The 20,715-nt window shown below is 49.7% G+C and overlaps 1 protein-coding gene across 1 annotated transcript in view; it reads left to right on the top strand.

Moving 5' to 3' along the window:
• Positions 1 to 850: 850 nt before the first annotated feature.
• The window catches only part of EIF4EBP1 (eukaryotic translation initiation factor 4E binding protein 1), a 29,207-nt gene continuing 9,342 nt past the window's right edge, over positions 851 to 20,715 (top strand). Inside the window, exon 1 of the mRNA XM_017849393.1 lies at positions 851 to 1,243. Within this exon, the coding sequence (XP_017704882.1) occupies positions 1,099 to 1,243 (145 nt within the window). The 5' untranslated portion in view covers positions 851 to 1,098. The remainder of the gene's footprint in view (positions 1,244 to 20,715) is intronic.

The raw sequence follows: 20,715 nt of genomic DNA, 5'->3' as shown, positions 1-20,715 counted from the left end.
ATGTTTTTTAGAGATAGGGTCTCTGTCACTAAGAGTGGAGTGCAGTGGTATGATCACACTCACTGGAGCCTCAAACTCCTGGGCTCAAGCATCCTCCAGCCTCAGCTTCCTGAGTAGTGGGGATTACAGGTGCACTACCCAATTTCCCTTTTAAACTGTCCTCCCCTCTTCACCCTCTTCCCCACAACATGTGCCCACAATGCTAAGAACTTCTCAAACCCAACAAGCTTTTCCATCCTCGGTCCTTCTTGCATTTTTCTCTCTCCCCTTGAACATCCATCCATTCATCCAAGGAGTACCTACTAAATCTCAGGCAGTGGGGTGGGCGTTGGACCCAATTCAGGAGTTATCGGGAAACCTCTTTGACAAACTCTTACCCCTGTCCTACGCCCTTCCCTCTCCCCCCACCCCCGTCCCCCTAGCTCTAAATTTAACTCCCAGGACGCCGCTGGTTGGTTCACTCCTCCTCCCACACCCTGTCTAAAGGCCGGGAACAGAATTGTTAGCCCCTCCATCCCCACCCCCATCAAGGTCAAGAAATTGAGGCGGGGGAAGGGGTGAGCATGACCACTCAATCCCCACTTTCTCATCTGAGGAACTAAGGCACGAAACAGGGAGTGCCGGAGGGTACACCGGGCCTGATGTACTAAGACAGAAACCCGGCCTTCCTGCAGTGGGCCGGGTCAGCTCGGATCTCCGCGCGGTCCTGAGTCGCCGCCCCCAACCCAGCCAAGGATTAACTTAGGCGAGCTATCCCGCTCACCACCCCCACCCCTGTCCCTGCCAACGTGGCGGGGAGGGACACAGGACAGAGGGGCAGTCGCAGCGGGGCGGCGCCGGCGCCCGTGCGGAAGAGCCCGTGAGCAGGCGTGAGTGGGTCGGGGGGCTGCGGGGGATCCCACGTGGAAGCAACGTCCTGGAGCTGGGTGGGGCTGCGGCGCGGACTACAAATCCCAGGGGCGTGGGGCGGGAGAGGCGGAAGGGGCGTCCTGGGGCGGGGCGGGACGGGGCAAGGCTGAGCGGGACCGGGCGAGGCGGAGCGAGGCTGGAGGCGCGGTAGAGCAGCGAGAGGTTCGCTGGTGCAGCGCACAGGAGACCATGTCCGGGGGCAGCAGCTGCAGCCAGACCCCAAGTCGGGCCATCCCCGCCACTCGCCGGGTGGTGCTCGGCGACGGCGTGCAGCTCCCTCCCGGGGACTACAGCACGACCCCCGGCGGCACACTCTTCAGCACCACCCCGGGAGGTAGGCGCGGGCTTGGGTACGCAGCTGGCCGGCTCCTCGGCGGGCGGGAGGATCGGGAATCGCGGATTGGACTGGGTGTCCAGGCTCAAGGGCGCTGTGACTGGAAAGAACGGAGAAGGGGCATCGGGGAGATAGCGAGGGTCATGGAAGTGGCCGCCCGTCTGCCCTCTGAGTGCGTCGTCCAGACCCAGGTTGCAAACTGCCCCGTTCGTTTCCTCTTTCTGTTAGGTGTCAGACAGCTGATACCTAACAAACACGCACGCTTCCAGGACTGCCACATGCCGAGCTGTGCTGCCCCTTGTGGGTGTTGGGGGCGCTCCCGAGGCAGGATAGGGCGGAGTCAGGGTGGCCCACGATCCAGGAGAGGCCTGGCCTGGTGTTTTTATGGAATGGGTATTATCTGTTGGGATAAATGATTCCTGCAGGGCCCTTTTTCCTTTCCGAAGCACCCCTAGTTTTGCGTTGGACACGCGCGCTCTGACGGAGGTTTGGATTTGGGGGGTGCTCGCCTGCTCCAGCAGAGCCTCCCGGGCACCTGTGGCACGTTCCCCATTTACGCGAGTGGGATCTCCGCGGGGGGGCCTGGCGCCACGGGCAGGGCTGTGCAGAAAAACACCTTCTTCTGTCCGGGGAGAGGAGGAGGCACCGTGTGACCTCCCTGGGAGAGGATGAGGAAGAGGAAGCTGAGCTGGCACGGGTAGGGGGAGCAGCCTCAGGCTGCCCTCAGGAGCCTGGCATTCCCTCCCAGCCCCGGAGCCCCAGCGCACAGACGCTGATGAAACCTACGCGCCTGTTTGCATGATGAAACAAATCCTCGTGGCTCTCCACTCCCCTCCCATCCTCGCACTGCCCCCACCCCTTTGACTTCTCTCCCTTCAATCTCCTCCACGCCGCTTTCCAAACTACTCGAAAACGCGACAGATCCTGGCGCTTCACTCGGTGGTGGGCAGAGGCCACATGCTTATTTTCTCAGGCGGCTGTCCTGCCAGCAGCGTGCACGGCCGGATCCGACGTCCTCAACTATTTGATCCAAAACATACACTGTTAGAATGGTTAGGGATCTTGTCCAGCCCTGCTGCCTTATTCTACAGAGCCTGGCATTGAGGCTCCAGAGCTTGAACACGTGTCTATTGCCCATTGTCACACCGTTTTCCCAGATTGGACAAGAAATAGCAACCAGGCAGAGAAGGGAGGAATGCTTCGTTTTCTATTAGAAATGAGCCAAGGAAAAGCTCGCAGGGGCTCTTGTTGCCATTCCCGACTCATCCACTTTCCCTTGCTGGGTCTTTTGTAGTTCATGCTGTTCTCCTTTGTCCCTGTCACAATGGTCTACCAGGACAATTCCTGACAATTTTGGACTTCTTTCAACTGAGGGTGTAAACGTCTGCTGGATTTGTTCAGGGTGGGCCCTGAGGCTGGCCTGAAGGCACAGGTAGTCCTTTTTTGCACCTTTTATTGCTGGATTGTTGGGTCAAATTGGAAGCCACAGATACTGTTTATAGGCACTTCTGGCCCAGGTACCAAGGTTCACACCTGTAATCTCAGCATTTTGGGGAGTCGAGGCAGGAGAATTGCTTGAGGCCAGGAGTTCAAGACCAGCCTGGGCAACATAGTGAGACTCCATCTCTACAAAAAAAAAAAAAAAAAAAAAAAAAAAAAAAAAGATGTCCTAGCTACTACAGAGGCTGAGGCCAGAGGGTCGCTTGAGCCTAGGAGTTGGAGGCTGTAGTGAGCTATGATTGACCACTGCATTCCAGCCTGGGTGACAGAGTGAGACCCTGTCTCTAAAATAAATAATAAACATAAAATACATGAACTTCGAATCCACTTTTCTTTTTTTTTTTTTTTTTTTTGTTGGAGACGGGGAGTCTCGCCTGTCGCCCAGGCTTGGAGTGCCAGCTGGCCGAGATCTCAGCCTCACTGCAAAGCCTCCGCCTCCGGGTTTACGCCCTTCTCCTGCCTCAGCCCTCCCAAGTAGCTGGGACTACAAGGCGCCCGCCAACTCGCCCGGCTAGTTTTTTGTATTTTTTAGTAGAGACGGGGTTTCGCCGTGTTAGCTAGGGGTTTTTGGTCCTCGATCTCCTGACCTCGCTCATCCACCCGTCTCGGCCCTCCCAAAGTGCTGGGACTGGGATTACAGGCTTGAGCCACCGCGCCGGGCCCGAATCCACTTTTCACTTTGGGTTGGGAAGTGGGGAGTAGGCAGGGGGCTGACAGACCACAGCAAATTCCCCTCCTTTTGAAGGTCTTTAGCAGTAGGGGGAGTAGGGAAGGGGCTCTGCATCAGGGCATAGCATGTTTCTGAGATCACTGGAAGAAGCTAGCAGTGCCAGGAGCCTAAAGCCAGCTCACTCTTTGGGTCGTCCAGGTACAGCTCACAGTCCCTAAGCCAGGGAAACCCGGCTTACTTCCACTAAAGTCAAGCAAGCCTGGTCGGCCTCGATTAGCCAAGGTGTGAACTCTTCCTCCAAAGCCCACCTCAGCCCACCTCTGCTAGGGCAGAGAAGCTGAAATGGTCACATTGCAGGACCCTTTTGCTCCAGAGCAGAATACTGTGTCTCAACCTTCCAGGTGCTTGAGGATAACTGGGGGCTTCATTTAAGTGCATATTCTGATTCCGTAGGTGGGGGTGGGGACTAGATTCAGCATTTCTTTTTTTTTTTTTTTTTGAGAAGGGTCTCACTCTGTCGCCTAGGCTGGAGTGCAATGGCGTGATCTCAGCTCACAGCAACCTCCACCTCCCGGATTCAAGCGATCCTCCCACTTCAGCCTCCCCAATAGCTAGGACAACAGGCACATGCCATGCATGCCCGGCTAATTTTTGTATTTTTTGGCAGAGACGGGGGTTTCACTGTGTTGGCCAGGCTGGTCTCAAACTCCTGACCTCAAGTGATCTGCCTACCTCGGCCTTCCAGAGTGCTGGGATTACAGGCATGAGTCACCATACCCGGCCTAGATTCAGCATTTCTAACTAGCTCTCAGTGATTGGTGCACATACCACACTCTGAGTACTCAGGAATTAGTGGAACATAACTCCCCTCACCTTTCAGATCTCTGGAGTCTGGCAAAAAAAAAAAAAAATGATGACTCCATCCAGGTAAACCTTGAGGTTGGGCTCAGCATCCATCTCTAAAACATGGTGTGGAGAGTCAGGCTTTTGATAGAGTGTCTGTATGGCTGTCTGCACCTGCTTACTTATAGGGACTGTCAGCTTCTCAGGAAGAACCACTGGAGTAAGTGCCCACCAGTCACTCCTGCTGGGAATGGCCCTCAAGTGATTGTCCCTGGAGGGAAAGAAGCAGAGTTGGGTTGCGCTGTCTCCATTCCTGTGACTCCAGTTTGCTTTCCTTTTTTTTTTTTTTTTTTCCTGAGACAGGGTCTCACTGTGTCACCCAGGCTGGAGTACAGTAACATGAACATAGCTCACTGCAGCCTCAAACTCCTGGGCTCAAGTGATCCTCCTGCCTCAGCCTTGCGAGTAGCTGGGACTATAGGCACGTGCCCCCATGCCCTGCTAATTTTTTGATTTTTTTGTAGAGGCAGGGTCTCTCTGCATTGCCCAGGCTGGCCTCAGACTCCTGGGTTCAAGCAATCCTCCCACCTCGGCCTCCCAAACTGTTGGGATTATAGGCATGAGTCACCTCACCCGGCCTCCAGTTTGCTTTCCATGGTCATTAACCATTTGCACACTGAGGCTCTGCTGAGGTTAGCTGTCTGGAGTACTTAAGAGAATTTTGCTGAAGGGAGTGTCATGTATGAATATTTGAGTCTTTGGAGTCTTAGAAATATCCAGCAACACCATAAACAACCCATTAGCCAGCAGAACCTTTGAGTGGGTCAGAAAGAAACTTTCCCTTATCGATCTCCACATTCCCAGCTCCGTGTTGCCTGTTTGACTCTGAAGCCTACATACAGGCCTGGATGGCAGTTGTGCCAAAGACCCATACCTGGATAAGGTGAATCCGAGGTGAGCAGGTAGGGCTGCAGGTGTTAATGGCACCCTGTTTGGTTAAGCAAACAAGGTCTGTGCCCGGGAAGCTTACCTTGGAGCAGCTTCCAAGTCTTTGGACATGAAAGAGGCAGTGCTGGGAAGAGGGGGACGTAGGCTAGGCACCGAAGCCAGAGCACAGCCCATGTCCTGAGGCCTTAGTCACATAGAGGGAAGAAGTTATTATTAAGGATGGGTTAAAAGAGCTTGGACATTAATGCAGTGAGGGAGAAACAATGGACCCTCTTCTCACATTTACCTGAGCTTCTTTTTAAAGTGTTTGAAGGAGCCGGGTGCAGTGGCTCACACCTGTAATCCCAGCTACTAGGAAGGCTGGAAGCAGGAAAATTACTTGAGACCAGGAGTTCAAGACCAGCCTGAGCAACATAATGAGACTGTCGGTATAAATTAAATAAATAAAATTTTTAAAGTGTTGGAAGCATTCCACACTGTGTCCCTTATTAAAGATTTGGTGGTGGGGGGGGGGGGGTTTCCTGGTGTAGAGCACCCCAGACTCCCACCAATCCCCAGACTCCGTTTTATTATTATTATTATTTTGAGATGGAGTTTCGCTCTTGTTACCCAGGCTGGAGCGTAGGATGCAGTGGTGCGATCTTGGCTCACTGCAACCTGCACCTCCTGGGTTCAATCGATTCTTCTGCCTCAGCCTCCCAAGTAGCTGGGATTACAGGCATCTGCCACCACACATGGCTAATTTTTGTATTTTTATTAGAGACAGGGTTTCATCTTGTTAGTCAGGCTGGTCTCAAACTCCTGACCTCAGGTGATCCACCCGCCTCGGCCTCTCAAAGTGCTACAATTACAGGCCTGAGCCACCACACCCAGCCTTATTATTATTATTATTATTTTATTTTATTTTTGAGGCAGTCTCATTCTGTCGCCCAGGCTAGAGTGCAGTGGCGTGATCTCAGCTCACTGCAACCTCCGCCTGCCAGGTTCAGGCTGATTCTCCTGCCTCAGTCTCCCCAGTAGCTGGGATGACAGGCACATGCCACCATGCCCAGCTAATTATTTATTTATTTATTTATTATTTGTTTGTTCCTTGAGATGGAGTCTTGCTCTGTCGCCCAGGCTGAGTACAATGATGCGATCTTGGCTCACTGCAACCTCCGCTTCCTGGGTTCAAGCAATTCTCCTGCCTCAGCCTCCCAAGTATCTGGGTTTACAGGCGTGCTACCACACCTGGCTAATTTTTTGTATTTTTAGTAGAGACGGGGTTTCACCATGTTGGCCAGGCTGGTCTCGAACTCGTGACCTTGTGATCCACCCGCCTCGGCCTCCCAAAGTGCTGAGATTATTCTATTTTATTTTTGAGGCAGAGTCTCATTCTGTCACCAGGCTGGAGTGCAGTAGCACTATCTCGGCTCCCTGCAGCTTCCGCCTCCTGGGTTCAAGCAATTCTCCTGCCTCGGCCTCCCGAGTAGCTGGGACCACACACCGGGCTATTTATTTTTGTAGAGACAGGGTCATGCTTTGTTTCTGAATCTGACCCTCTAGTTTTTTTATTATTTGAAAGGAGAGGCCAGGTGCAATGGCTCACACATGTAATCCCAACACTTTGGGACGCCGAGCAGATCTCTTGAGGTCAGAAGTTCAAGACCAGCTTGGCCAACATGGTGAAACCCCATCTCTACTAAAACAAACAAACAAAAAAAAATTAGCCAGCCCTGGCGTGGGCGCCTGTAATCCCAGCTACTCAGGAGGCTAAGGCATGAGACTCACTCGAATGATTCTGGGTGACAAGAGTGAAACTCCGTCTCAAAAAAAAGAAACGAGAGAGAGAGTTTGATTTTTTTTTCTTCCTAAAAGAGCAAAAAAGTCCTTCACTGGCAAATCTGAGGAAAAAGGGTCAGTAGAGCAGTACCGTATTTATCCGTTGACATAAAGTAGCGAGGCATTTTCTCATATAGACCTTTATTTTGATGTTCTGGAAGATGAGTTAGGAAGGCACAGCAATATTGTTTCTTTCTTTTTTTTTTTTTTTTTCAATTTGAGACAGGGTCTCACTTTGTCACCCAGGCTGGAGTGCAGTTGCAGCCTCAACCTCCTGGACTCAAGCGATCCTCCCATCTCAGTCCCAGCCTGTAGCTGGGACTACAGGCGTGCACCACCATGCCCGGCTAATTTTTGTATTTTTTGGTAGAGCTGGGATTTCGCCATGTTGCCCAGGCTGGTCTCAAACTCCTGAACTCAAGTAATCCACCCACCTTGGCCTCCCAACGTTCTGGGATTACAGGCATGCTCCACCATGCCTGGCCTGGGAAGGCACAGCAATATTGAAAAAAAAGGAACATTGCTTTCCAAGGTGAGTTTTTGAAGAAAAAATGTTCAGCTGTGCACATACATTCTTGCCTGTGCCAACAAACCCATGAAAAACCTGTTTCTTTCTGGTCTGACTTAGACCCATGCCTGGGGTCTCTCTCCATTATGATTCATAGCGAATGAATCACACTTATTTGTTTACGTGTTTGTTCCCTAGGTTAGCCAGGAAATTTTTTCAGAGCAGTCTTACTCATCTTTGTATTCACATGACCTAATGCCAGGTCTAATGTCCGGAAGGTGAAGAGTTGAAAAGAATTCTGGAATGAAAGTGTTCCCCTCAGGATAACCTAGTTCTCTTATTTTATTTATTTATTTATTTTTAGACGGAGTCTTGCTCTGTCGCCCAGGCTGGAGTGTAGTGGCGTGATCTCAGCTCACTGTAATCAACTCCCTGGTTCAAGTGATTCTCCTGCCTCACTTCCTGAGTAGCTGGGATTACAAGCACACGCCACCACGCCCAGCTAATTTTTGTATTTTTAGTGGAGACAGGGTTTCACCATGTTGGCCAGGCTGGTCTCGATCTCCTGACCTTGTGATCCGCCCGCCTCGACCTCCCAGAGTCCTGGGATTCCAGGCGTGAGCCTCCGCGCCTGGTCAGGATAACCTAGTTTTCTTACCATCAGGCCTCGGTCTCCGCTGGCTTAATGATGATGTTTAAATTTCCTTTTCTGTCCTTTCAGTTGCAGGGTCTAAGTGTTTATCTCAGAATGTCCCAGGGGCAGAAACTTTCTCTGTTTTGATGTTGTTGTTGTCTGTTTTTTGTTTGTTTGTTTGTTCTATGAGACAAAGTCTTACACTGTTGCAGGTTGGAGTACAGTGGCATGATCATGGCTCACTGCAGCCTCAACCCCCTGAGCTCAGCTGATCCTTTTGCCTCAGCCTCCCCAGTAGCTGGGACTACAGGCACACGCCACCAAGCCTGGCTAATCTTTAAATATGTAGTAGAGACAGAGTTTTGTCATGTTGCCCAGGCTAGTCTGGAACTCCTGGGCTCAAGAGATCCACCGCCTCAGCCTCCCAAAACACTGGGATTACACGCATGAACCACTGGACCGGCCAGAGAATAACTTTCTCTGAACCCTCCTACTTACCCTCATACAGATAATCCCTGATTATGATGGTGCGACTACAATTTTTGACCTTACGATGGTGTAAAAGTGATATGTGTTCAGTAGAAATTTTACTTTTTAAAATTGTTTTTAAGACAGAGTCTTATTCTATTACCCATGTTAGAGTGCACAGGCATGATTTCGGCTCATTGCAATCTCCGTCTCTCAGGCTCAAGCAGTCCTCCCACCCCAGCCTCCCAAGTAGCTGGGACTACAGGTGTGTGCCACCACGCCCAGCCTAGAAATTGTACATTGAGTTGTGAATTTTGATCTGTTTCTGGGCCAGCGATATGAGGTACATACTCTCAAGACACTCGGCCGGGACAGTGAGCTGCAGCTCCCATTTAGCCCCACAAACATGAGGACAAATGGCCAGTCACAAGCTTGTCCAACCTGAGGCCCTTGGGCAACATGCGCCCTGGACAGCTTTGAATGAGGCCCAATACAAGTCCGTAAACTTCCTTAAAACATTATGAAATGTCTTTTTTTTTTAAAGCTCAGCTGGAGTGCAATGGCACAATCTCGGCTCACTGCAACCTCCGCCTCCTGGGTTCAAGTGATCCTTCTGCCTCAGCCTCCCGAGTAGCTGGGATTACAGGCATGCGCAACCATGCCCAGCTAATTTTGTATTTTTAGTAGAGACGGTGTTTCTCCATGTTGGTTAGGCTGGTCTCGAACTCCCGGCCTCAGGTGATCTGCCCGCCTCGTCCTCCCAAAGTACTGGGATTACAAGTGTGAGCCACCGCGCCCAGCCAGTGTTAGTGTATTTTACGTGTGGTCCAAGACAATTCTTCTTCCAATGTGGCCCAGGGAAGCCAGAAGATTGGACAGCCCGCTATAGAGTCTATAGTGTGCTGAGTTGCCAGATATTTTGTCCAGCTGCAGGCTAATGTAAGTGTTCTGAGCACATTTAAGGTAGGGAAGGCTAAGGTATAATTAATGTTCAGTCAGTTACGTGTACTGAATGCTTTTTTTTTTTTTTTTTGAGACAGTGTCACTCTGTCGCCCAGGCTAGAGTGCAGTGGTGCAATCTCTGCTCACTGCAACGTCTGCCTCCCAGGTTCAAGCCATTCTCCTGCCTCAGCTTCCCAAGTAGCTGGGATTATAGGCATGTGCCACCACACCCAACTAATTTTGTATTTTTAATAGAGATGGGGTTTCATCATGTTGGTCAGGCTGGTCTCGAACTCCTGACCTCAAGTGATCTGCCCGCCTCAGCCTCCCAAAGTGCTGGAATTATAGGCGTGAGCCACTGCTCCTGGCCCTAAATGCATTTTTGACTTATGATTTTTTTTTTTTTTTTTTTTTTTTGACGGAGTCTCGCTCTCTCACCCAGGCTGGAGTGCAGTGGCCGGATCTCAGCTCACTGCAAGCTCCGCCTCCCGGGTTTACGCCATTCTCCTGCCTCAGCCTCCCGAGTAGCTGGGACTACAGGCGCCCGCCACCTCGCCCGGCTAGTTTTTTGTATTTTTTAGTAGAGACGGGGTTTCAGCGTTAGCCAGGATGGTCTCGATCTCCTGACCTCGTGATCCGCCCATCTCGGCCTCCCAAAGTGCTGGGATTACAGGCATGAGCCATTGCACCTGGCCTTTTTTGTTTGCTTGTTTGTTTGACAGAATCTGGCTCTGTCGCCCAGGCCAGAGTGCGGTGGCACGATCTCAGCTCACTGCAACCTCCACCTCCCGGGTTCAAGTGATTCTCTTGCCTCAGCCTCCCAAGTAGTGGGGATTACAGGCGCCTGCCACCACTCCTGGCTAATTTTTGTATTTTTGGTAGAGACGGGGTTTTGCCATGTTGGCCAGGCTGGTCTCGAACTTCTAACCTCAGGCAATCTGCCTACCTTGGCTTCCCAAAGCACTGGGATTCAGGCGTGAGCCACGATGCCTGGCAGGAAATACATGCCTTTTAATGAGAGAAGCTACATGTGCAAACAGGAATGGGAGGAGTGGTAGGAGCCACATTTTCGAATAATCCTCCACGAGGGCCAGACCTCAAAGCATGGGTCTTAGAGGGAAGGTGCTGCCCATCCTGATGTGTGGCCAGCAGAGCCAGGACCAGGTACAGAAGCCGAGTGGAATCACAACCCTGTGAATCAGGGTTAAAGAACAAAGGACACCTTCCTGAAGGTACTGACTCATAGATCCCATACCCTGTTCTCACGGCCTTATGATCACCTCCACAAAGCAAACCACACAAGGTCAGGTGCAGTAATTCATGCCTGTAATCCCAGCACTGTGGGAAGCCAAGGCGGGTGGATTGCTTGAGGCCAGGAGTTCAAGACCAACTTGGGCAAATAGTGAGACCCTGTCTTTACAAAAAAAATTTAAAAACTAGCCAGGTGTAGTGGCGTGCACCTGTAGTCCTAGTTACTCGGGAAGCTGAGGTAGAAGGCTCTCTGGAGCCCAGGAATTTGAGGTTACGGTGAGCTGTGATCATGCCACTGCACTCCAGCCTATGTAACAGAGTGAGACCCTGTCCCAGGAAAAAAAAAAAAAAAGCAAACCACATAGGTGACATAGGTGGCCATGATGCTAGACCACTAAGCAATATATTACTCTTTGTGTTGTGCCTTCATTGCAGGCCACCACCCAAACCATCTCCTCTTCCCCCTCCAAGCGTCCTACAGGCCAGGCTTTGGCAACACTCTTCAGGGGAGCCCACACCTGCCCTGCTGGACCCAGCACTCCCTGCAATAGGATAGACTCATATGTCTGTGCCCAGCAGTACAACACCAGGCAGGAATGAGAATAGCAGAGGGTGCAGTCAGGCTCAGTACTCCCTTTGGTTTGGAAGTGGAAAATGTGGAGGTCTCTTGCCTTAAGGAGTGTGTATGTGAGTGTGTGGTGTAAACAGATTTCTCTCTTCTGCCCTTCTGAACACAAGGGTAGAGCGGGCCTGCATTAGTTTACTATGGCTGCCATAACAAAATAGCACAGATTGGGTGCTTTAAACAAAATGAATTCTCTCCCAGTTCTGGAGGCTGGAAGTCCAAGATCAAAGTGCCAGCAAGGCTGGGTTCTGAGGCCCTTCTCCTTGGCTTGCAGATGGCCACCTTCTCCCTGTGTCTGCACATGGGCCTTCCTCTGTCTGCATCCAAATCTCTTCTCATAAGGACCTCAGTCAGATTGGATTAGGGCTCCACCCTAACAGCCTCATTTTAATTTAATTATCCCTTTAAAGACTTTATCTTCGAATACAGTTAGTTACATTCCGAGGTACTGGGGTTGGGCTTCAACATAAGAGTTTTGGGGGCAGGCTGAGCATGGTGGCTCATGCCTGTAATCCCAGCACTTTGGGAGGTCAAGGCAGGTGGATCACTTGAGGTCAGGAGTTCAAGACCAGCCTGGCCAACATGGCAAAACTCTGTCTCTACTGAAAATACAAAAAATTACCCAGGCATGGTGGCGGGTGCCTGTAATCTCAGCTACCAGGAGGAGGCTGAGGCAGGAGAATCTCTGGAACTGGGGAGGTGGAGGCTGCAGTGACCTAAAATCATGCCACTGAACTCCACTCTGGGTGACAGAGTGAGACCCCATCTCACACACACACACAAAAGTTTTTGGGAGAGATGCTATTCAACTATTCAGCTTATAACAGGGCCATTCGCCTTTCCAACTGGGACAGCAGGAACTGCTGTTTCTAATGGGAGGCATTTCAGAAGGGCATTCCCTATTGGTAATGAATTTCAGAGGCAGCTTTACCCATAGGGTACATTTGAAGTGTTTGGGAGGAGATGAAGGGGAGGAGCTTGGCCAGCAATCAGAATAATTAGCTCAGCTATTTTGTTCTGAAAGTCTCTGTCAAAGTCAATTTTCTTTTCTTTTTTCCTCTTTCTTTTTGTTTTTTGAGACGGAGGCTCGCTCTGTTGCCCAGGCTGGAGTGTAGTGGTGCGATCTTGGCTCACTGCAACCTCCGCCTCCCAGGTTCAAGCGATTCTCCTGCCTCAGCCTCCTGAGTAGGTGGGACCACAGGTGCACACCACCACACCCGGCTAATTTTTGTATTTTTAGTAGAGATGGGGTTTCACTATGTTGGCCAGGCTGGTCTTGAACTCCTGACCTCAGGTGATCCACCTGGCTTGGCCTCCCAAAGTGCTGGGATTACAGGTGTGAACCACCGCGCCCAGCCTGAAGCCAATTTTCAAAGAAACTGACCTATTCCCTCCCATGCCAGAGCCTCAGAGGGAGAGGCTGCCGATCGTCCCCATCTGGTATCCAGCAGCTTCATAAGACCCCTGGCCCCTGAGAAATGTTGGGATCTTGGTTCTCTTTGTGGAGGTGGGTGGTTGGGGGGCAGAGGTAAAGAAAAGTCTTGGACTGAGTGTGCTCTGCATCTCTCACCAAGACCTCCCCCCTGGCAGTTCTGTCCTGCTTGTTAAATAGACCATCCAGCCAGAAAAGCCACCCAGATACATGCGATTCCTCCCTGGACTGTGTGACGAGGAGGGAGGGAAGACCGAGATTCTGGCGTGCCGGCATGTTTACCTCCAGGTTGACAGGGAGCTGCTGCTCAGACCTGGAGTTCAGATTGTCCAGGGTGTTTTGCTCACTGGCTGTTGGCTTGGATCTGAGCACAAGCATTTGAACCTCCCCCACCCCGGCCCTGTTGTGAAATGCTCTCCCTCTCCCTGGAATGGAAACAGCAGTTCTAGGAATTCCATCCTCGTACTCTCACTAAGCCTCACGTCCCCCCATCCAGGGGAAGAATGCTTCTGCCAAAGGAACCCCAGGGGAAAGTGAGGGCCATGCGCAGCTCAGTTTACAGAAGTCCTGTCCAGCCGCAGAGTATGGGCACTGGAGGGCTATGGGGAAGCGCTCAAGGCAGGGAACATCCTGTTCTGACAAGCACCCAGAAGTCTAAGACCTCTTAATTTTTCCAGCTGAGAGTGTTAGCTAAGGGGTGGTAGCCTGGTCTGCTTTACTAATTTTATTTTATTTTGTGGAGACAGGGTCTCACTCTGTCACCCAGGCTGGAGTACAGTAGCATGATCCTAGCTCATTGCAGCCTCAAACTCCTGGGCTAAAGCGATCCTCCTGCCTCAGCCTCTGGAGTAGCTGGGACCATAGGCATACGCCATCATGCCAGGCTACTTTTTAAATTTTTTTGTAGAGACGGGGGTCTCACTATGTTGCCCAGTCTGGTCTCAAGCTCCTGGCCTCAAGCAATCCTCATGCCTTGGCCTCCCAAAACACTATAATTGCAGGCATGATCCAGCCGTGCTAATTTTAAACAGTAGCAGGCATTTGGGATTGGAGTCAAGGTGGATTAGGTTGGCCTCTGGACGGCTGTAAAGGGACAGCCTTTCTGGGCCTCAGTTTCCTCTTCTGCAAGGCGAGGCTCCTACGTGGGGAGTTGTAAGGGGGAATAAGACCTAGCACATCAGGCTGTGAGCACAGACCAGAGGGAATGACGGATGGCAACCACGATTGCTGTATGCACCTCGCCTGAAAATCTAAGCCTTCATTCATGCAGCCCTCCAGTGCTCCTTGGCCTCCAAATATGCTTCCTGTTCCCGGCTCGTGACATCTTTCTTTGGTTGTGTGTGTTCTCCCAAGTGATTTTCTCTTTAACAACAATTATGTGAGTGTCACTTTATTCTCATACAAAGAATCTTGATGTTCTTTATTTTTTTTAATCTTCACGATACTCCTCTGAGGTGTGGATTTTGTTATTCCCTCCCTCTTATAACTGAGGAATGAAAGTTCAAGTTGGAGTTCAGGGACTGGTATGTGGCAAGCCCAGGTTTGAGGCCAGAACATCTGCCTCCAAGCACTATGCTATTTGTACATTAAGTACCTGCCAACAAGGAGATCCTAAAAATAAATGGCATATGCCTGGTGCTTTCAAAATAGTTTGAATGAGCCTAGTACAATGCCCTTGTTTTACAGATGAGGAAACTAGAACCTAAGGGAATGTCTCTGTGGCTTTATTTATTGTAATCCCAGAACTTTGGGAGGCTGAGGTGGGGGGATTGCTTGAGCCTACAAGTTCAAGACCAGCCAAGGCAATATGACAAAACCTTATCTACAAAAAAAAAAAAAAAAAAGGCCAGGTGCGGTGGCTCACGCCTGTAATCCTAGCACTTTGGGAGGCTGAGGCAGGCGAATCACGAGGTCGAGAGATCAAGACCATCCTGGCTAACACAGTGAAACCCCGTCTCTACTAAAAATACAAAAAAATTAGCCGGGCGTGGTGGTGCGCGCCTGTAGTCCCAACTACTCAGGAGGCTGAGGCAGGAGAATGGCGTGAACCCGGCAGGTGGAGCTTGCGGTGAGCAAGATTGCACTCCAGCCTGGGCGACAGAGCGAGACTCTGTCTCAAAAGAAAAAAAAAAAATTAGCTGGGCAGGGTGTTGCATGCCTATAGTCCCAGCTACTTGGGAAGCTGAGGCAAGAGGATCACTTGAGCCCAGGAGGCAGAAGTTGCAGTAAGTCAAGATTACACTATTGTTCTCCAGCCTGGGCAATAGAGCGAGACTCTATCTCAGAAAATAATAATAATGATAATTAACAAAAAATATTTATTTACTTATTTTTAGAGACAGATCTTGTTCTGTCTCCCAGGCTACCATGCAGTGGCAACATTGTAGTTCCCTGCAACCTTGAATTCTGGGTTCAAGCCATCCTCCTGCCTCAGCCTCCTGAGTAACTGGGACTGCAGACATGCACCACTACACCTGGCTAATTTTTTTATGTGTTTGTTTGAGACGGAGTCTTGCTGTCACCCAAGCTGGAGTGAAATGGTGCAATTTTGGCTCACTGCAACCTCTGCCTGGATTCAATCGATTCTCCTGCCTCAGCCTCCCAAGTAACTGGGATTACAGGCGTCCGCCACCACACACAGCTAATTTTTGTATTTTTAATAGAGACAGAGTTTCACCATGTTGGTCAGGCTGGTCTCAAACTCCTGACCTCAAGTGATCCACCTGCCTTGGCCTCCCAATGTGCTGGGATTACAGGCATGAGCCACCCCACCCGGCCTACCCCTGGCTAATTTTTAACTTCTTTTGTAGAGATGAGATCGTGATTTTTTATCCATGCTGGTCTTGAACCCCTCCGTTGCTTTATACATTGAAAGCAAACTGCTGTCACCACAAAACATGCCTTGAAAACAAAATATCATTCCTATATTTGGTGCACATCTGGAGTTTAAAATCCTGAAGGATACTGGCTAGCAAATATGCTGAAGTTCATGATGGTTCTTGGTTTCCATGGACCTAAAAAGGAGGGAGGACGCCCTCACTCTGTCCCTTCCAAGTCTCTCTCCTGAGTTGCTTACCTGTCCTCTGATTTGTCCCTGCTTTGACTGATAATTGGTTGCTGGTATGGATGGCACTGAATAAATGGTGAAATATGTCACCGGGACCCTGCAGGTCATGATAATAACTAGAATTGTATGGGGCTTCTATTGTATCAGCCACTGTTCAAATCCACACAGTAACCCTATGAAGTTGGCACTATCGTCATCATCATCATCATTGTCATCACCAATCTGGAGAAGCAGAAACTGAGGCACAAAGAGTTTAAGTCGTAACTTGCCCAGAGTCGTGAGAGCTAGCAAGTGGAATGACAGAGCTGGGTTTCCAAAGGATTTCAGGTAGAATGAGCCTCAGTTATTGTCCCCCGATAGTTCAAGACCGAACCTTGACCTCTACCCCCCAGCAAGCGATGGGCTGGATCCCATCTACACAAATGGTTTGAGGTGTAGGGGTGCTCCTCTCTTCTTTCCCTCCCCTGCTGGGAGGCAGGGTTCTGGGTTTCCCTGCTCTGCATCTCCGGGTTGGCAATCAAGGTCAGCCTTAGCTCACCTCCCTCACCTCTTGGGCACTGCAGAACTGGGGTGAGATGGATGTTTCTCTGGACCAGGGGTTTAGGGTCACGCTGCTTGGAAGCAGGAAGATGGAGGACTTGGGATCTGTGTCCCTCGGTGGTCTCACCACTTACGCCTGTCTGTGGACTTCATACACTTGGCTGTAATCACGTGTTTACAGGTCTTTCCCGACTAAATTAGGTAAGGTTTAGATCTAGGTGCTTTCACTACATCTGACTTTTTTAAATCCCTAGCACCTCGCATGGTGCTAGTACAAAGTAGAGGTTCAGTGAGTAAATAAATGAGACCAGCACACCTACTTTCAGGAAAAAGGATTGAGCAAAGACTGGCAAATATGTGGATGAGGATTAACACTTTTGTCCCCGGATTGCAGTAGTCTCTATACTTGAATACAGTTCATGGGAGTTAAGGTGTAATGTAGGTTTTTTTTTTTTTTTTTTTTTGAGACAGAGTCTCACTCTCTTGCCCAGGCTGGAGTGCAGTGGCATGATCTCGGCTCACTGCAACATCTGCCTCCCGGGTTCAAGCAGTTTTCCTGCCTCAGCCTCCCGAGTAGCTGGGATTACAGGCGCATGCCACCACGCCCAGCTAATTTTTGTATTTTTAGTAAAGACAGGGCTTTGCCATGTTGGCCAGGCTGGTCTCGAACTCCTGACCTCGGGTGATCCACCCACCTTGGCCTCCCAAAGCCCTGGGATTACAGGCATGAGCCCCTGCGCCCAGCCTGAATCTCTTTTTTGGTAAATGAGGTTTTTTTTTACCTCTGTATTTTCTCTCTTCCTCTCCCCTCATTGTCCCAGTAAAATTACATTTCAAAGTTTTAAAAAAATCCAGCCAGGTGCAGTGGCACACACCTGTAATCCCAGCTCCTCAGGAGGCTGAGGCGGGAAGATCACTTGAGTCCAGAAGTTTGAGTCTAGCCTGGGCAACATAGCAAGATTCTGTCTTTAAGGAAAACAAAAAACAAAAACAGGCTGGGTGCAGTGGATTGCTGGAGACCAGGAGTTCCAGCCCACCCTAGGCAACATGGTAAAACCCTGTCTCTACAAAAAAATATATACAAAAATTAGCCGGGTGTGGTGACACATGCCTGTAGTCTCAGCTGCTCAGGAAGCTGAGGTGGGAGGATCACCTGAGCCCGGAGGTCCAAGGTTGCAGTGAGCCACGATGGCACCACTGCACTTCAGCCTGAGTGACAGAGCAAGACCCTGTCTCAAAAAAAAAAGAAAAAAAATTTAAATTAAAATTAAAAGTAAATATTTGTTGTTTTTATTATTATGATTCTTGAGCCAAGTAATCTATAATAATAGCATTTCCATTTATAATTTTTTTTGTAAAAGCAGAGTTAATAAATGCTTTGTTTTAAAAATGTGCTTGGTTTTCATTTAGGTTTTCCCAAACCTTCCAGAAGGTCTTGCATACAGTCATAGTAAGGTCTTGCACACAGTCGGACTTCTAGATTTATCTGCCCATTTTTTCCTTCTCTCCTGAATTAAGACAAGATTTGTAGTGACGGTTTGGCTGCTCCAGCCCTGCCACACAACTGTCAATGTGGGGTTCCCTGAAGCCCTAGTCTTTCTATAATTTTGGCAGAACACGTCTTACTGTATTATTTCTGAAATGTCTCTATGGCCAGGCATGGTGGCTCACACCTGTAATCCCAGCACTTTGGGAGGCTGAGACGGGAGGATCATTTGCAACCAGGGGTTTGAGACCAGCCTGGCCAACATAGCAAGACCCTGTCTCTAAAAATAAAATTTAATTTAATTTAAAGAAAAAGAGAGAAGTATCTCTGTTATACTTTTACTTGATTTGTGTTTGGCTGGGGATAAGATGCAGGTTGAAATGAATTTTCCTTCAGATTTTGAAGGCATCGAGGCACTGTTTGCAGGCTTCCAATCTTGCCATTTAAGACATTTTATGCCCTTCTCATTCCCTGTCCTTCTATATACCTGAAAATCCTATAAAGGATTTTCTCTTTATCTCTAGTACTGTGAATTTCACAATGATGTTAACTGAGTGTTTTGAATTCATTGCGCTACTTACTGAAAGAGGAGCTTCAATTTCAGAAAAATTTCCGTCTTCTTTTTTTTTTTTTTTTTGCAGCCTCCTCCTTGTGGGCTTAAGCAGTCTTCCTGCCTCAGCCTCCCGAGTAGCTGGGATTATAGGCACATGCCACCATGCCCGGCTAATTTTTGTATTTTTGGTAAAGATGGGTTTTCACCATGTTATCCAGGCTGCTCTTAAACTCTTGATCTCAAGTGATCTACCCACCTCGGCCTCCCAAAGTGCTGGGATTACAGGCGTGAGCTACGAACACCCAGCCTTTCTTCATATTTTTAAAGTAAATTCCCTTTTATTAGTTTCTCTTTTCTCTTTCTAGACTTACTGCCATCCAATATTGGACCCCTAATTTATTATCTTTTTGCCTGTTGTTCATCTCTTGTCCTTTTGTTTTCTTTTTTTTTTTTTTTGAGATGGAATCTTGCACCGTCCCCAGGCCAGAGTGCAGTGGCACAATCTTGGCTCACTGCAGCCTCCACCTCCTGGGTTCAAGCAGTTCTCATGCCTCAGCCTCCTGAATAACTGGACTACAGGTGTGCATCACCACACCCAGCTAATGTTTTGTATTTTTAGTAGAGACGGGGTTTCACCATGTTGGCCAGGCTGGTCTTGAACTCCTAACCTCATGTGATCCCCCCGCCTCAGCCTCCCAAAGTGTTGGGATTGTATACGTGAACCACCGCACCCATCCTCTTTTGTTTTTCTTTAAGGTTTTCTGCTTCCTTTATTACCTGTTTCCTCCTGTTGGTTTGCTTAGATTGTTTATTTTTTGACACAGGGTTTCACTCTGTCACTCAAACTGGAGTACAGTGGCTCTATCTTAGCTCACTGCAGCCTTGGACCTCCTGGGCTCTGGCGATCCTCCCACCTCTGCCTCCTGGGTAGCTGGAACTACAGGCGTGTGCCACCACACTTGGCTAATTTTTGTCTTTTTTGTAAAGACAGGATTTCACCGTGTTGCTCAGGCTGGTCTCAAACTCCTGGGCTCAAGCAATCAGCCTGCCTTGGTCTTTCCTTTCTTTTTTTTTTTTGAAAAACAGGGTCTCGCTCTTTCGCGCAGGCTACGGTGCAATGGCATGATTATAGCTCACTGCAGCCTCAACTTCCTGGGCTCAACTGATCCTCCCACCTCAGCCTTCCAGAGTGTTGGGATTACTTATAGGTGTGAGCCACTGCACCAGGCCTGGCTGTTTTTATTTAAGGGTGGGGAACTCAGGAGCTGACCAGGAGTCCCTTGTGAGGCCCAGAGACTGATGGGTTCCATTTGGTGGCTAGCTGGTTTTATTCACTGCGGACCCCCGTGCCACAATCAGTTTCTGTAGGTCTTTATCTTCACTCTTTATTCTGAAGCAGGGGAAAGGAGAGGGCTTAATTAAGGCTCACCATTCAGGAGGTCAACTTTAATTTCCCTGTCACCCCTCTCCTTGGGGCAAGGGACACCTGGCACCCCTCTGGTAAGTTTGCTCAAGAGAGTAAACCTCAGGGCAGCTGCTAGATGCTGGTAAGAACCTGGGGTTTCCATTTTCCATACAGACTTCCAAGCAGTCTCCTTGTTATCAGCCCCCATCCCCAGATTCCATGCTGTGCCTAATTCCTGAACCTTCCTGGGGTTCTCTGGGGCAAGCGGAGAACTTGCTCCACCCCCATCTCCCTGCATTTCAGTGTCACCCGCTTGCTCCCCTTGAGATCGTTGACTGCTCCTCTACTTGCTTCTGTCTTTACCTGTTGTGATTTGGGGTGACAGTTGGAGCTCTCCCTTCATCCAGGTTGGAGAACGTGCTTGTACTTCTCATTCTTGGTGTTTGGCATGACTTTTGAGAGGAGCAGGAGAAAAATGTCATGGCTCTGCCATCTTGAAGTCGCTTTGATCCTCAAAAGCACTTCATACTCTTTGTTTGTGGTGACCTAGTAGAGGTGGGTCATTTACCCCAGTGTAGAGAGGGGTCCAAGACAGGCCTGCTGAGGACATAGGACCTCAGCTAAAGAGGTTTTGTTTTCCGGCCGGGCGCGGTGGCTCAAGCCTGTAATCCCAGCACTTTGGGAGGCCGAGACGGGCGGATCACAAGGTCAGGAGATCAAGACCATCCTGGCTAACACGGTGAAACCCCGTCTCTACTAAAAAAATACAAAAAAAAAAA

This window comes from Rhinopithecus bieti, unplaced genomic scaffold (genome assembly GCF_001698545.2).
Source record: "Rhinopithecus bieti isolate Rb0 unplaced genomic scaffold, ASM169854v2 scaffold_32047, whole genome shotgun sequence".
NCBI classification, from domain to species: Eukaryota; Metazoa; Chordata; class Mammalia; order Primates; family Cercopithecidae; genus Rhinopithecus; species Rhinopithecus bieti.
The sequence above is the reverse complement of the archived record's forward strand: the minus strand, read 5'-3'. Positions and strand labels throughout refer to the sequence as shown.